The 14,771-nt window shown below is 30.2% G+C and overlaps 2 protein-coding genes across 2 annotated transcripts; one reads left to right on the plus strand and one right to left on the minus strand.

Moving 5' to 3' along the window:
- Positions 1–4,720: 4,720 nt before the first annotated feature.
- LOC114253668 lies at positions 4,721–5,047 on the minus strand. The gene is made up of 2 exons (XM_028188645.1): positions 4,888–5,047; positions 4,721–4,818 (listed from the first exon to the last, which is right to left on the minus strand). Exons 1-2 carry the CDS (start codon positions 5,045–5,047, stop codon positions 4,721–4,723), a joined length of 258 nt encoding a protein of 85 aa, XP_028044446.1.
- Positions 5,048–12,540: 7,493 nt separating this feature from the next.
- On the plus strand, positions 12,541–14,250 carry LOC113558228. The gene has a single exon (XM_026963720.1). It carries the CDS (start codon positions 12,541–12,543, stop codon positions 14,248–14,250), a length of 1,710 nt encoding a protein of 569 aa, XP_026819521.1.
- Positions 14,251–14,771: the final 521 nt, after the last annotated feature.

Consider the following 14,771-nt stretch of genomic DNA (forward strand, 5'->3'; position numbering starts at 1 on the left):
TTCATCCATTGCGCCGCTCATACTTTAAATTTGGTTTTGTCACATTCTTGTGAAATTCCGATGATACGAAACTATTGGTACAATTAAGACATTTTTTTAGACAATCCGCGTTGCGTGATGGACTTCTTAAAGATGTAGCAGATTCAGCTGGAGCTACTCACTCTAATTTGGTTTCTCTCTATGAAACCCGTTGAACTGAAAAATATTTGACAGTAGAACGATTTGCAGAAATGTTTTCTGTAGTAACAAATGCACTGCAAGCACTACAAGATAGTCGAAGAGAATGTGCAACACAAGCTTACCAATTTCAACAAGCAATAGAAAACTCTCAATTTGTAGTATCGTTGCTCATTTTGCAAAAAGTTTTCAGCTTCACCGCAAATCTTAATAAAATTCTTTAAACTCAAAATATTGATTTAACCGAAGCGTGCAATTATGTAGGTATCGTAAAAAAGCATTAGAAGACTTACAAAATTATGAGAAATTTTTAAAAATTGTAACAGATTCTAAAAAATTGTTAGCTATTGAGTCTCTTACAGCACCTAGAATCATAAACAGACAAAAAGTATGAAGCAATAATCCTGCAGAGACAGCCGAAGTATATTATAAAATAAATGTTTATTATCCATTTATTGACCATGTGCAAAGCGAACTAGCAGCCAGATTTTCTAACCATCATGAAAAGATTGGGAATCTCCAGATCTTACTACCAAAATTTATGAAAATAAAGATGAAGCTAAAAACAAATTGACAGAAATCCATAAGATGTATTTGCTAAATGAAAAAATTGAAAATTTGTTGGGTGAGTATCAATTATGGACAAAGAAGTGGGAAGAAATAAATGATGACTTAAATGAGTTATATGCATTTAAAACATTGGAAAAGTATGATAAACAGTTTTTCTTCTCATTTATACTCTCCTCAAAATTTTAGTCACTCTCCCTATATCTACTGCAAGTGCGGAACGTCTAAAAACATATTTACAAAACACCATTGGTCAAGAACGCCTTAACGGATTAGCTCTTCTTAATATTTATAGAGATGTAAGTTGATCCTATACACATTGTGAACAAATTAACACAACGTAGGCAACGATTAAACTTACTTGTATAATATTACATTTTTATTAATATACCTATATTTTTCTTTTCTTTTCACGTTAGTCTATTACTAATATTTAAAGTCGAATCCCCCCCTTTAATAATCTATACCTACGCCCTTGACTGGACGTATAACATTTTTCACTCCCTTCCTTGAGGTACTGGTTATCTTATCTTATCCGCCATATAGCAATAAAAATAGTGTGCAGTTTTAACCACTATAAGTTTGCGGTATTTTGTTATACAATGACCGATAAAGTGTGCGGTTTATGTCTATCGAAATCAAAAGTGTGTGTTTTTTGAATGCAACCATTCTTTTTGGAAACTAATATCTATTAATTCCGGTAACAAACATTTTTGACAATTTTGTCTAACACATGGTATGTTCCTCTTTAGTAGCTGTAAGTTGTGGATATTTCTCATAATATCTACTGGTGACATATCCAGCAACATACTCTCCGCATTCCAATTCGGTGCTGTCAAATGCATCTACTGTATTCATCTAAAGAATTAAAAAAAGTGTTACATTTTATAAAGGTACGTAATTGGCTAAATGTTTAAATATGTTATTATCATGGTTAATGTACTTCAAGTTCAAAATCTTTTAACAAATCCATAGTTTCTTCCTAAACTGATACATTTGTTAAAGAATTTTTGGAACACAATATAGCCTCTATAGTGTTTTGACATTCTTCATTATTTAATATAACAAAATCTTTAATTGCCTATTTGACTTGTCAAACACTCATTGTCTTCAAATAATTATATTGTAGTACAGATTCTGTATTTGTGTTGCTTGTGAAAACAAAATTTGAATGTTTCCCCAAAATATACCACCAGAGACTAAAGAATGTACATAAAATAAATATGTAATTTTTAATGTGAGCTGTTAACACAAAAAAAAAAGTATATATCAAACTTATAATTAACAATATTTGAAATTTAATGCCGTTTTATTATTACTTGCTGATTCAGCCATCCCCTTTAGATAACTGAAAATATTTTCCAGAATATCTTGGTTTAGTTATCTTAAAAGAATATATGAAATTCCTATTTGTTTAATATCTTTGTACAAATTCAAGAGTGATGTATTCTATATTATTATTCCTATAAAGTATAAATTCACACAAATTTATATTCTTTTTTATTCAAAATTATACCTATTTGTAAAAACAAACCTTTTTGAAAAGGAAGTAGTGTATTCTTGTCATAGATTCTCATATTTTTAATAAATGTTGTCATAATATAAATGATTTATTCTTGACTCATAATCTAAACCAAAACCCTTTGTTACCATATCATATTTATGTTGAATATTAAATAAGTCAAACCATTTATTAAATAATTCAATCATTTCAGAAGCCTAAACAAAACAGAAATGTAAAAATCAAATTTTTTAAAGCATTGACTATATTATGTTACCAAGTGATATATAACCAATAGCCAATAGGTAATAAATAAAGTAATACCTATCCAACTTATTTAATGAATTAACTATTATTATCTATATATTGTAATGTAATATGACTTAATAACTTTCATTAATGACAAGTCTTAAGAATTAAAGACCTAATAATTTATAATATTAATGTTATAGGCTTTAAAGATATACGGCCATCATTTCCATCAAGTTCTGGAAACCAACAATTAAAACTACTGCAGTGCACACAACAAAAGCAAATATCAAAACAAACCATAAGTTTGATTTATATTGTAATAAAGGGTAATCATTAAATCATAAAGATCATTTAAACTAATAACATTTTTAAAATTATTTTTAATTTTTAATAACTATTTACTGTTTAAAACTATCTTTAAATTGAGTAATTGATACCTATTAATTTTATAAAAAATTGATTTCAAACTAGTTAAATCAAATTTTATGTATACTGTGTTTCCTTTAAACTAATATTAATCAAACGTTTTAATTACCCAACATTTTTTAATTTTAGATTAACAAATTGGTCTTCAATTATAAAGTCCAAGAAATTAGACCACTGGTAACTTGCCAAAAACCAGCATTTAAAAGATTGATAATCAAGTAACAATAAAAGTTACTTAGGTATGACTCGCCACTTTCTCGATGAAATTACTTATAGCAGATATTCGTATGTTATTGGTTGCAAGCGCATAAAGAGCAGTCATATTTATATGAATATAACGTAGGTTATAAATAAAATAACTAAAACTTTTAAGATTAACAATTCCAAAACATCTCATACTGTTACCGATAATGCTTTAAATTTCGGAAAGTCATTCCAAACATTTGCTATTTATTCAGAAACCTCGAATAAAAGTCAGTTTAGTGCAGTTAAGTTCTAACAACAATTAGTTTTATAGTTGTGATGATGAATCTATTGTTGAAAAAAGTGATTCTGAGAGTGAAGTTGATAATGTAGATGTTCAAATCGCAGACATATCATCATTATTTTCAAATCCTGAGGATATTGAATGTAATGATGATGATGATTTTTGCTTACTTAAACATCTAACCTGCACTGCTCACACACTTAATTTGATTGCTACAAGTGATATAGCTAAAATTGTTGACTCTGCATATAATAAAATGTGAGCCAATCTTTATGAAATTAAATGCATTTTAGAATATTCTCAGTAGAAATTCAGTCGCTTCTAATAAAATATTTGAAATTTATAATTTAAAGTTCCCCGTACCAATTATTACTCGTTGGAATTCAACATATTTTGCTATAAAAAAAGGAGTCACCAATAGAGAAAAATTATTAGTTGCATTTGAAAAGTTGAAATTAAATAAATTGAAACAATCAGAATGGGCATTTTTAGATGAATATTGTGATTATCGAGCCTGTAGCAACATCTCTTGACCTAATGCAAGGGGAAAAAAATGTTTTTTAGGTTTTGTTAACCCTACAATTATAGCTCCGAGACTTAAATTAATTCAATCGACTCATTAAATCTATTGCAAACCATTGGATTTTTCAATTATTAGAAGTCTTAACCCTTTATAGGGCAGAACAAAAAAATCGTCAGATTATTCTAAAAATTGGTGTACATGCACTATGGAGTACACTGATTTTGGGAAAAATATTGGAAAATTTTTTATTTGTTTTGCATGGTTGGAAAAGCGGTGGGAAAATAGTTTCCCTTTGCCCCTTTACGACCATGGGATTTACTGAACGGGCAATGGTAATATATTTCCCACTTATGCGGTTACTTAGATAAATTTATAAGACTCATTCAAACTAATATAAATATTAAAAAAAAGTAATCAAACAATATATTTCTGATAAAACAAAACATTACAAACCTCGTTTAAAAAATAATATAATCAATTACTTGGTATAGTTTACAAATCATAATGTTATTCTTTTTATTTCTTTTTATAAATGTAAGAAAAAAAATTGATAAAAAATAAATAATAAATATACATCCTTTCAATAAAATCAACCAATAAATTTCTAATGAAATAAAATTAAAAAACAAATCTCATTAAAAAAAAAACAATTAATTACTTTGTAGTTTGTACCTATAGTTCATAAATCACAGTTTTTTTCATTTCTTTATGTAAATGTAAGAACAAAAAATTGATAAAAAATAAATAATAAATATACATCCTTTCAATAAAATCGAATAATTATAAATTAAAATTTACTTTGAGAAGTAGAAGGAATGTTACTATTTGTTTGTTCGATATTTTCTACATTAGGCACATGCACTTCAGTTTCAGTCATACTAGAACCTGCAAGCACAAAAAAATTCTAATTAAATATTATAAGAAATTAAAAAAAATATTATTAGTTTTATTTACCTGATGATCTGGTAGATAAATGCCAAACTTGTTTATTTAGAGAGTTATTTACATTGGTGGTATAGTCTTCTGCATCAGAATCTCCACCGTCTTCCGAATCGAATGCCATATCATCGGTAATAGCATTCAACTCTTCTAGAATCTCATATTCTGATAACATCTAAGAAAAAAATTGATAATTATTCGTAAATATTTTGTAAGTGGGTCATTTTTGGCCCCGAAAGTGTATATTTACCGAAAGAGTATGAAATAATGATTCAGAATGTACTTACTTCAAGATTTTTATTGAAGTTCAAGAGTATTTTTTTTAAGTTCAAAATCACAACCACATATTTGAAAATAATATTCAATTATTTTTATAAATTGATAACACAGAAAATACATTTCAAATGAATTGTAAGATAACACAGAAAAACGCGCTAAAATGTTATCTTTAAATTAATACCACCAAAGACTTTATAAGTTAAACTGTTTATTTATCAAAATTAAAACAAATAACAATTTTGATAGAATATTTATTAGAGGGAAAAAACGTGTATCGCCGGTGGGCAATGGGATGATAATTTCCCACTTTGATCGTTTTTGATTTATTTCTCTTATTTGAAATGTTATCAAATACATGTAATTGATACTGTCGTATGTAGAAAAAAATAACGGTTTTTTTCAAACAAGTGGGAAAAATATTACCTCTGGCCACACGGTGCTAGAATTTTTTTTCTTGGGTGGGAAATATATATCCCCTTGCCCTATAAAGGGTTAAAGAACGATTTAAGTACATTTTTAATTTAACACTTCATAAAAGAAAACCATTTATTTTGTCAGCCATCTCTCATCCAAAAATCAAACTATCTTGGGTGCCAGTCAGATACTTAGCTGCTTGTAAAAAATTATTTATACGAATGTAATATATAATATACAATTGAAAATGGCTCTGATGATAATGAGAACAGAGACTATGAATTTTATCTAATTCTTAGTGGAGATGATTCACTTGAAAAACAAGTTTCTTTCCAGAAGTCAAAAAACACAAATCTTGCTAGTGTTCAAGCACTTTCATATTTAGATATAAAAAAAAGAATTAGAAATTTTAAATAATTTACCAATTGAAAAAAGTTTTTTTTTAAATATAATACATCTTTACCTTCATCTACCCCTGTTGAGAGGTTATTTAGTAGTGGTTCTCAAAATTGAATACCTAGGAGAAACCGCCTAGGCGATAAAACATTTGAGATGTTATACTTTGAGTGTCTTAATAATTAATAATTTAAGCTAAGATTATAATATTATAATATGAAGTACGAGTGTGTATCTTGGTATATTATTATTTTTATTATTTTATATAATATATACTTGTATAATTTATACTTATTTTTGTTATTCTGCATTGATATTGCTATAATATCAGTATATTAAACATATTTAATGTTTTTCTTAAATTTACTTTGTTAATGTTATTTAAACCTATTATATACTTATAAATTAGGATAAAAAAATGTGACATTATATTATTATTAATATTATATATCATTAAATGTTGTTTATAACATTTTTGTAATTTACTATCATTAAATATAATATACTATACAAGGTATGAATACTGATAAATGGTACACTACATTTGTACATTGTACGATACATGCCTTCATAGACATTATTACAAATATGAGATACTGTTAAATTAAACCAATAAATACTTCTTTTTTATCTAGACATTTAAATTTTTTTTATTTAGATAAAATCACAGAGATTATCGTTCATCTTTATCTAGATAAATTGTGTGTCATCTATTCTTAACACTGCATATATATCAATAACTTGCTTGTTTTCAAATGTTCAAATCATATTTTATTTTAGGTTGGCCTGAATGACTGAAGAGTGGCCTACCCAAGCACCCCTAATTATGTCTATGTGTGTAAGACACCGAATCCTACGCTGAAAATACCGAAACAGACTCTTCAATTGAAAAATCATAGTTCCGGGCGTTACTGTCAGACAACGATTTGATACATAGAGTATTACGAAATATTTTTTATTGACATTACAGTGTTAATCATACTTCAAATATTATTGCACTGTACATTTTTTATAAGATTTAATACTATATCGAATACAATTTTGACTTGATATAGTGGTCAAACACTCATTATAATAACTAGTAAGACACGAGTCACGATCGCAAGTTTTTCCCTTTACATGTCATAACAATTATAAAATTATTGTAATGTAAATGTACAGTCAATCGAATAGGAGTAAGTTCTCGTTGTTACTAGCAGTCATCAATGGTATGACGGTAGCGACCGAGATAGGCCTAATCGTCACATTTCTATCGTCTTTCGTAAAACTGGATCCATGCACTAACCAACGGTGTTTGTTCATTTTCTGCGATCAGACGCTGGAGAAAAGCGCTGACAAACAGGTGGCTACTATTTTGGACTAGGTGGGCTAGTTGTGTCTTTTGGGCACATAATATCCCACGTATAAACTCATTGCCGGTGTGAAGTCTCGGCTGTTGGACGCCAACTCCAACGCGGACAACTCTGAAATCGCAAGTGAAACATAGAGGTGTTGGATAGTTCTCAGGTTAACGCATTTGTCGTGACTAACGTGTTGATTTTTGAGTTTATCGAGCTGGCGAATCAAAGTCAACGACGACCAGCACTCTATAATAATTGGGCATGAGCTGGCGCATTGCTTGCTCCAGCATCTGAATAATTATAACAGCGTCAATTTGGGAGTACAAGTGCTGTTCATGTTACCAGTTTACCAGTAACCGCGATCCTATTGGCCGTACTATCGTTTGGTCGAACGCTGTTTACGGTCATGCTATGTGAATTCGTATTATACGTGGGCATGAGGCTGACGAAGCAAAGATCCCACAAAGCCGAGGCTGACCGCGTTGGTTTGGAATTTGCCTCGAACGCATGAATGGACATCACCGAGGGCCACTGCGACGAAAAAAAATTATAAATAAATATTTTTAGTTAGAAATATTTAAGTTAAAACAAACAGATTTTAGTTGCATTTACTACATTTTTACTAAATACATAAGAAAATTAACAAACAATAATAAGTTATTTATATAAATTATAGTCAAAATTATGTTACAATTTAGTAACGATTATCCATAAATATTATAGTTATAATTAATTAATTATGGTTTTTCACAATGCCTTGTCTACGCGTGTATGTGTATGTGTGCGTTCGGTGTTGTTACTTTTTCGTAATCGACGTGATCAGTGATCACTGGATACTGATCATGAAATCATTTATAATCTTTTATAACTCAATAGTGGAATAAAAGCACAAAAATAAATAAATGGTATTTTTATATTTCAAAAACAACAGTGATTGACTTCAGTTGAAGTTTAGTATTATAATTATCATATCGTTTTTTGTGGTAATAAATTATGGTGACGGTTGATAATCATTTAAGATTACTATACAATATGTTATACACTATAAACTTACATTAAATGGTATTTATTAGCTCCAAAGTCAACTCCAATATAAAATCATGAAACTTGTACATACTAAAACAATTTCTAAATTGGACTTCTTAAAAACTGTGGGCTTCAAATTTTAAATTTTGAACTCATTTTATTATCACTGTAAAAGCTCACTCTTTGCTGTGACTGCAACTGTTATATATGCTTATCTCAAAAATTATCCATGACCACAACTACTATGCAGCATTATAATCATCTTTTTTTATACCTGCTGTAGACAATATTTGTGTTTTTGCCGTTTAGTGAGTTAAGTAGTGATTTTAGTGATTTTAACTGCAAACTGCGTTTAGTGTTATTTATTTGCAAGTGCGAATTACTGAAAATACCTACCTTCATATTATAATATTTATATCCTAGCTGTTGAAGAACAAAACTGTTGTCTTGATTCAAGAATTATAAATAATATTTAAATGAAGAAATTTTTAAAATATAATTATTTAATTTATATGAAGACGGGATCTAAGAATTTTTCCCTTAAATTGGGAAAACTTCAAATTTTTTTACTAAATTGAACGAGTATAAAAATACAAGTCAAGTGAACTATAATACACATACAAATTTAGCAAAGATTGGTTAAATAACAAACAATTTAAAGATTGGCTAGTAGAAGTCGAAGATGATGAAACAAAGATATAAGTACTGCAAGTGTGACATTATAGCAAAATATTATGACCTAACAAAGCATTTAACTACTAAAAAGCATATATCAGCATCATCAGCTTTTTCAACTTCTAGACAGCTTTCAAAATTTATTAAACCAGAAACATAAAAATCTAACTCTGCTGAAGATAGTTTGAGCTTGTTCATTGCTACATATACTTCAATTTTCCAAGTGAATCATTTGGGGGAATTATGCAAAAAAGTATTTCATGGCTGTGATTCTGCCAATAAATTAAAAAACTACATCGAACTAAATGTACAATTATAATTGTAAATGTTTTGGCTCCCCATTTTAATTATGATCTTTTAAATAGTATTGGCATTAAGCACTACAGTAGTCTTATTGATGAACCTACAGATATTAGTGTTATTAAATTTTTGGGAATCACAATTTTATATATTAGTTACGGAACCGGTGAAGTAGTTTCTACTTATTTAGCATTTGTAGAAATGACTAGTGATGCACAGCAATATATTTTCAGTTATCAATATCGGTTCATTGATAGCGATATTGAAAAACAAAGGATATCGATATATCGACAACATATATTTATGTAAATATTTTACGGAGTGAGTTTTACCAAAAATCGAAATTAGATGCGCTCTCAGCTCCTCCCAAGACTATATCTCCCGATATCTAACTGCTTCACTCGCATTATCGGTAAGTTATGATACAATCGCGTCAAGTAAAATAGGTTTAATTTTTTCGTCCATGTGTTTAAATATGATTGCACATTGGTTAAAGAAAATTGTAAGGAGGCTTTCTGATCCCCCTCTAAAACTGGGTATGGCCTTCATTGCGTCCCCAAAACTAAGTTTATTTGCCATTTCGGTTACTTCGGGTAATTCGGTAGTACCGAAAGTATTTCAGAGTTTGGTTTAAATCGATTAAGTCGTTATCGTCTCCTGTATCGGTAGTTGTAACGGATTTCCCTAAATTTGAATCTTCAAATTCGTCTATTCCTGTGTAAAATGTACCTTCCTAGTAGTCAATTACTGGTCATTTAAAAAAAAATGTCATTAGGATCTCAGATAGACAGGTAATAATTGTTCAAATAACTTACAATTTTCCATGCTGTCTGTGATGTCATGGAGATTGGTTTGATAGTTCCTCCTTAAATGCTCCGTGAAATGCTTTTTGAATACTCTGTGATTGTTTGTTAAATGTTTTTTGAAGTAGACTTGTAAACAGTGATTCGTAAGAGGGCCTCAAACTACTGACTTGGATATGTCCTCTGAATGAAAACGCCCAAATATATTTCGTTTGATGTGAAGGCCCCACCCCTGATACCAAAGTTCTATACCCTGTTCAGGTAAGAGTGCCCAAACTCACGCATTCATACTAAGCCATCGACAACTGTCAGACGCCCTGTGATTGGTCGTCATTGTACGACCGCCGTCGTTGATTGTTGGAGTCACTATGTATAAATATGCGTCGGCACACAAAAGCGCACTCCGTAGCAAAATACACGCGCGAACAGAACTGGTTTTCGTCCGAGCGACTGAACACTTTTAACCTGAACAGGGTATAGTGAGCCAACAAGGACTTTTAACTAGTGTAATGTCTCTTTTGAAGAGTAAAGGTAACATTTTAAAATACATAATATATAAATTGAATATTTCAAATAAATATTTGAATGGTTAGATCACTTAACAGCATTATCCTTCAGAAGAAATGAAAAAAATGTTATATTATCATTTGATGAAACGTATATCACATAAGATATATTATGACAAGAGCAATGAACAAAATTTAGGACCAGATAAATGTGTTATAATAAAGTTATAATGGCCAAAGGTGAATATTTATATTTAATTATTTATTATTATTATATGCATAGGGCTTATTCAACAATGGAAACAACCCATATTTTATTCATTTGATACAGCTATGACCAAAGATATTCTAATGAACATAATTTTAATTTACACTATGTTGTATATGAAGTAGGTAATAGACGATACGGGACTAACCAACATTGGCTAATGGAAGGCATTAAATATAAAACCTACATCACGTTCATTTGAAAATCCTGAAACAAAAAAAAAGGGTGCCTGTACTTGCTTTCCTTTATCTTATTAAACTCATGATAAATCACTTTATTGATAAAGGTTTTATCTTACCCGATGAAAGCTATATTTGTTGAGGAGTTGTTGAACAATATGTATGTGTAGCAACAAATTCTAATTACGAACTTGCACATAAAATATCATAAAAACAATAACTTTGTTACTACATACTGAATAAAATTTTAATTTTATAACCATTGTCAACCAATTTACACTTTTGTGTAAGTAGATTACTACCCTCTTTAAATCCTGGACTTTTTTTTTTCGTCAAATGTTCTATATGTTTCAGAATGGACTCATTAATTATTGAAATGCATAGGAAAAATATTAAAAAAAAAAAAAAACAACCTATACATTTGTGTAGATACGTTCTGTTATCTGTAATAATAAATCAATTTTTTATGTTACATATTATTATCAACAAATAACAATTTTAATAATAATAAAAAAAAAAATATTGAACTTCTTAATACATTTTTATAGTTAACTTGAAAAACAACAGAATATAAAAAAAATAATTGCAGTAAATAATACAGTATTTTTTTATCTTTAAATCTTTAAAACATGTGTTCTTTGCAGTTCAACACAAATAAATATTACACTTACTATATTTTACCCAAGTACTACTTTAACATTTTTTATTTCTGCAATTTCTTGCAGTCTTAAAATCATTAACAATTGGCCAGTGTTCATATTTGTCATTCTTTTTATGCTCAGGTGGAAAAGGAGTTCTATAATTTTAAATTTTTTGTTGTGATTCAGCTGGTTCAAGGTTATCTTCACTAGACGACGAAGAGTCGACCGTAAGAGGACGTTTGTTTTTAATAGAAGCTGCTAACCAATCACGTGCTATTTCCATTTTAAATTTCCATATTCAAAGCATATTGTCTATACTCCATCCATGCATTAACAATAGATAGGTCGATAAAGTGTAAGGCAATTTTAAGTGACCATTTTTTTATTTTTATCCACGTGCGGTAAGCCTCGAGTTGTTGGTCGCACACGTCTACAACACCCATATTTTGGTTATAAGTCTTGATTACTGATGGTCAAGGAACTTCTATATATTTTTTTTCAGACATACTCCAACGTGTTACCATTGTGTGAGGTTCCACACCTGTGGATGTTGATAATACAGTGACACACTTACTATCTTTCCACTTTATTGCAACTATTTGGTTATCAGACCGTGTATGTTCTTCCTATTTCCCTTGCTTAAACTTTTTATCTTCACTGAAATGTACATTTTTTAAACGATTATTCATAATTGTACCTGTCGTCTTTATATTAATTGCATTTAAACGATCTAATAATGGAACGGTAGTGAAATATCAGTCAAAAAATAATACAGAGTTTTCTGGAATAGTTTTTGCTAATCTTAAGACCACCGCTGGGCCTAATCCAAGTGATTTATCTAATGGTGTATTTTTACCTTAATAAATTTCAAAATCAAGTTATTCTGGATAAGATATCATTCGTAGTCGCCCCAGAGAAATGTAAATCCATCATTTTCACCCGACGTAGATATCTAGATGCCCAAAATATATATTTCGATAATAATATTATCCCCTATGTTCCCAATATCACTTATCTAGGTATCATCTTAGACGCCAAACTACGTTGGAAACCACAAATTACTTCTCTCTCAGCTACTGTTTCCCGATGGTCCAACTTCCTCAGGTCGGTAACTAATACCTGGTGGGGTTCCCACCCTTCTAGTTTATTAATGATCTATCGTACCCTCATACGGTCCAAACTAGATTATGGTTGTTTTCTTTACGGCTCAGCATCTTGCTCAAATTTAAACAAAATAAATAAACTCCAAATCTCCTGTCTCAGAAATATCATGGGTTACCTAAGATCAACCCCCTGCCCAGTTATCAAAGTAGAATCAGACAGTGCTCCCTTTAACATCAGATGCCGATGGCTAGCCAGTAAATTTCTTTTAAAGCAACTTGCTCACTCCAATAATCATATTTTTGACATGTATTACTCACTATTCCTCACTTGGCGATACGTTCCGAAGTCATTATCAATTCTCTCATTAACAGCTAACTCTCTTTCAAATTTTCATCAATACATTCTAAACTCCACCAAACTCCCTCTTTATGAACAATCATATGAATCTCTACTTTTTTCTCCACTTGTTCAAACTGAAAATAATTTCTCCTCCCTATCGTCCAACGATCTACAAGCCATGCCTGTACCTATGATAAACAAAATATTCACAGATTTCCTCAATACCAACTTTAGTAATCATATAATAGTATATACAGATGGATCTGTCTCACCCCTCTCAGCAGGTTTTTCATTTTATATTCCTGAACTACATATCTCTTTTACAAACAATTTACCCCCTTCTTCGTCTTCCTTCACCGCAGAATGTTATGCCATCATAGAAGCTCTAATTCTTATATCAAAGTTGGCTCCTAATAATTATCTAATAGCTTCCGACTCCTTGTCCTGTCTACTAGATCTCAAATCCAACCCCTTCAATTCCCTTCCTTCCCCTCTAGCTCTCCGTATAAAACATAATACTCTCACACTTCACCAGTCTAATTATTCCATTCAATTCCTGTGGATCCCTAGTCACATAGGAATTTATGGAAATGAAGTAGCCGATAATCTAGCCAAATCTACGTCTTCTTTAATTTGTCCTTCTCTTACCCAACTCCCTCATACAGACTTTACGCCTACTATACGTCATCACATTAAGCACCTTTGGTCCTCCCAATGGTCAAATCTCCCAGAAAAATTTGCCGCTAGATATAAACATATAGTTCCCATTATTCCACAAAAAATCTGGTTCAACAACCTCCATTTATCTAGAGCAACTATCGTCCAATTTAACCGCCTACGCTCAGATCACACAACCCTGCCTGCTCATGCCTACATACTTGACCTAAATGATTCCCCATTCTGCACCTTACACATAACAGAAATGCCCTGTGATCTTTCTCACATCCTTTTCGAATGTCCTTCTCTATACCCAAAACGCACTACTTTGTTTAATTCCTTAAAACCCCTTAATATCTCCCCTAATCTATATTCTATTCTCAATTCTAATTCTGAAACTGTCATTAATTTAATAATAACCTTTATTCTGGAGGCTGGCTTTAGAATTTAATTTTTGTAATATTATATTTTGTTTTGTATTCTTTCTCGTTTATTGTATCTGTATTACCTATTAATTGTTGAGCTATAATTGTATTTACAAAAAGCTAATAAAAAAAAAAAAAAAAATTTCAAAATCAAGTTCTAAACCCTTTGAAGTTGTGATCACCAAGTTTTTAAGACCAACTGGTCTAGGTTTATTTCTAACGTATTGTCTATAGGGAATACGTCCCAAAAATTGTATCATTTGCTCATCAATAGAAAAGCAACTTATATTACGCGGTATTCTTAAACAAGTATTAGGTACGCTGTCAATAATTGGTTTAATTTTCCAAAAGCGATCTGCCTGTGGTGGACGATTGTTGATATTCACAAAATGTAAACAAGAACGAAGTAAAAAAAACCTATCTCTCGTAATAGCTTGTGCAATAAAATCAAATTGGATACCTCTTTGCCAGTACATATGAATACATACGAGGATACTTTATTATACCCATCATTGCATGAGCTCCATAAAGAACTTTTATTTCATTA

This window comes from Rhopalosiphum maidis, chromosome 3 (genome assembly GCF_003676215.2).
Source record: "Rhopalosiphum maidis isolate BTI-1 chromosome 3, ASM367621v3, whole genome shotgun sequence".
Classification (NCBI taxonomy): Eukaryota; Metazoa; Arthropoda; class Insecta; order Hemiptera; family Aphididae; genus Rhopalosiphum; species Rhopalosiphum maidis.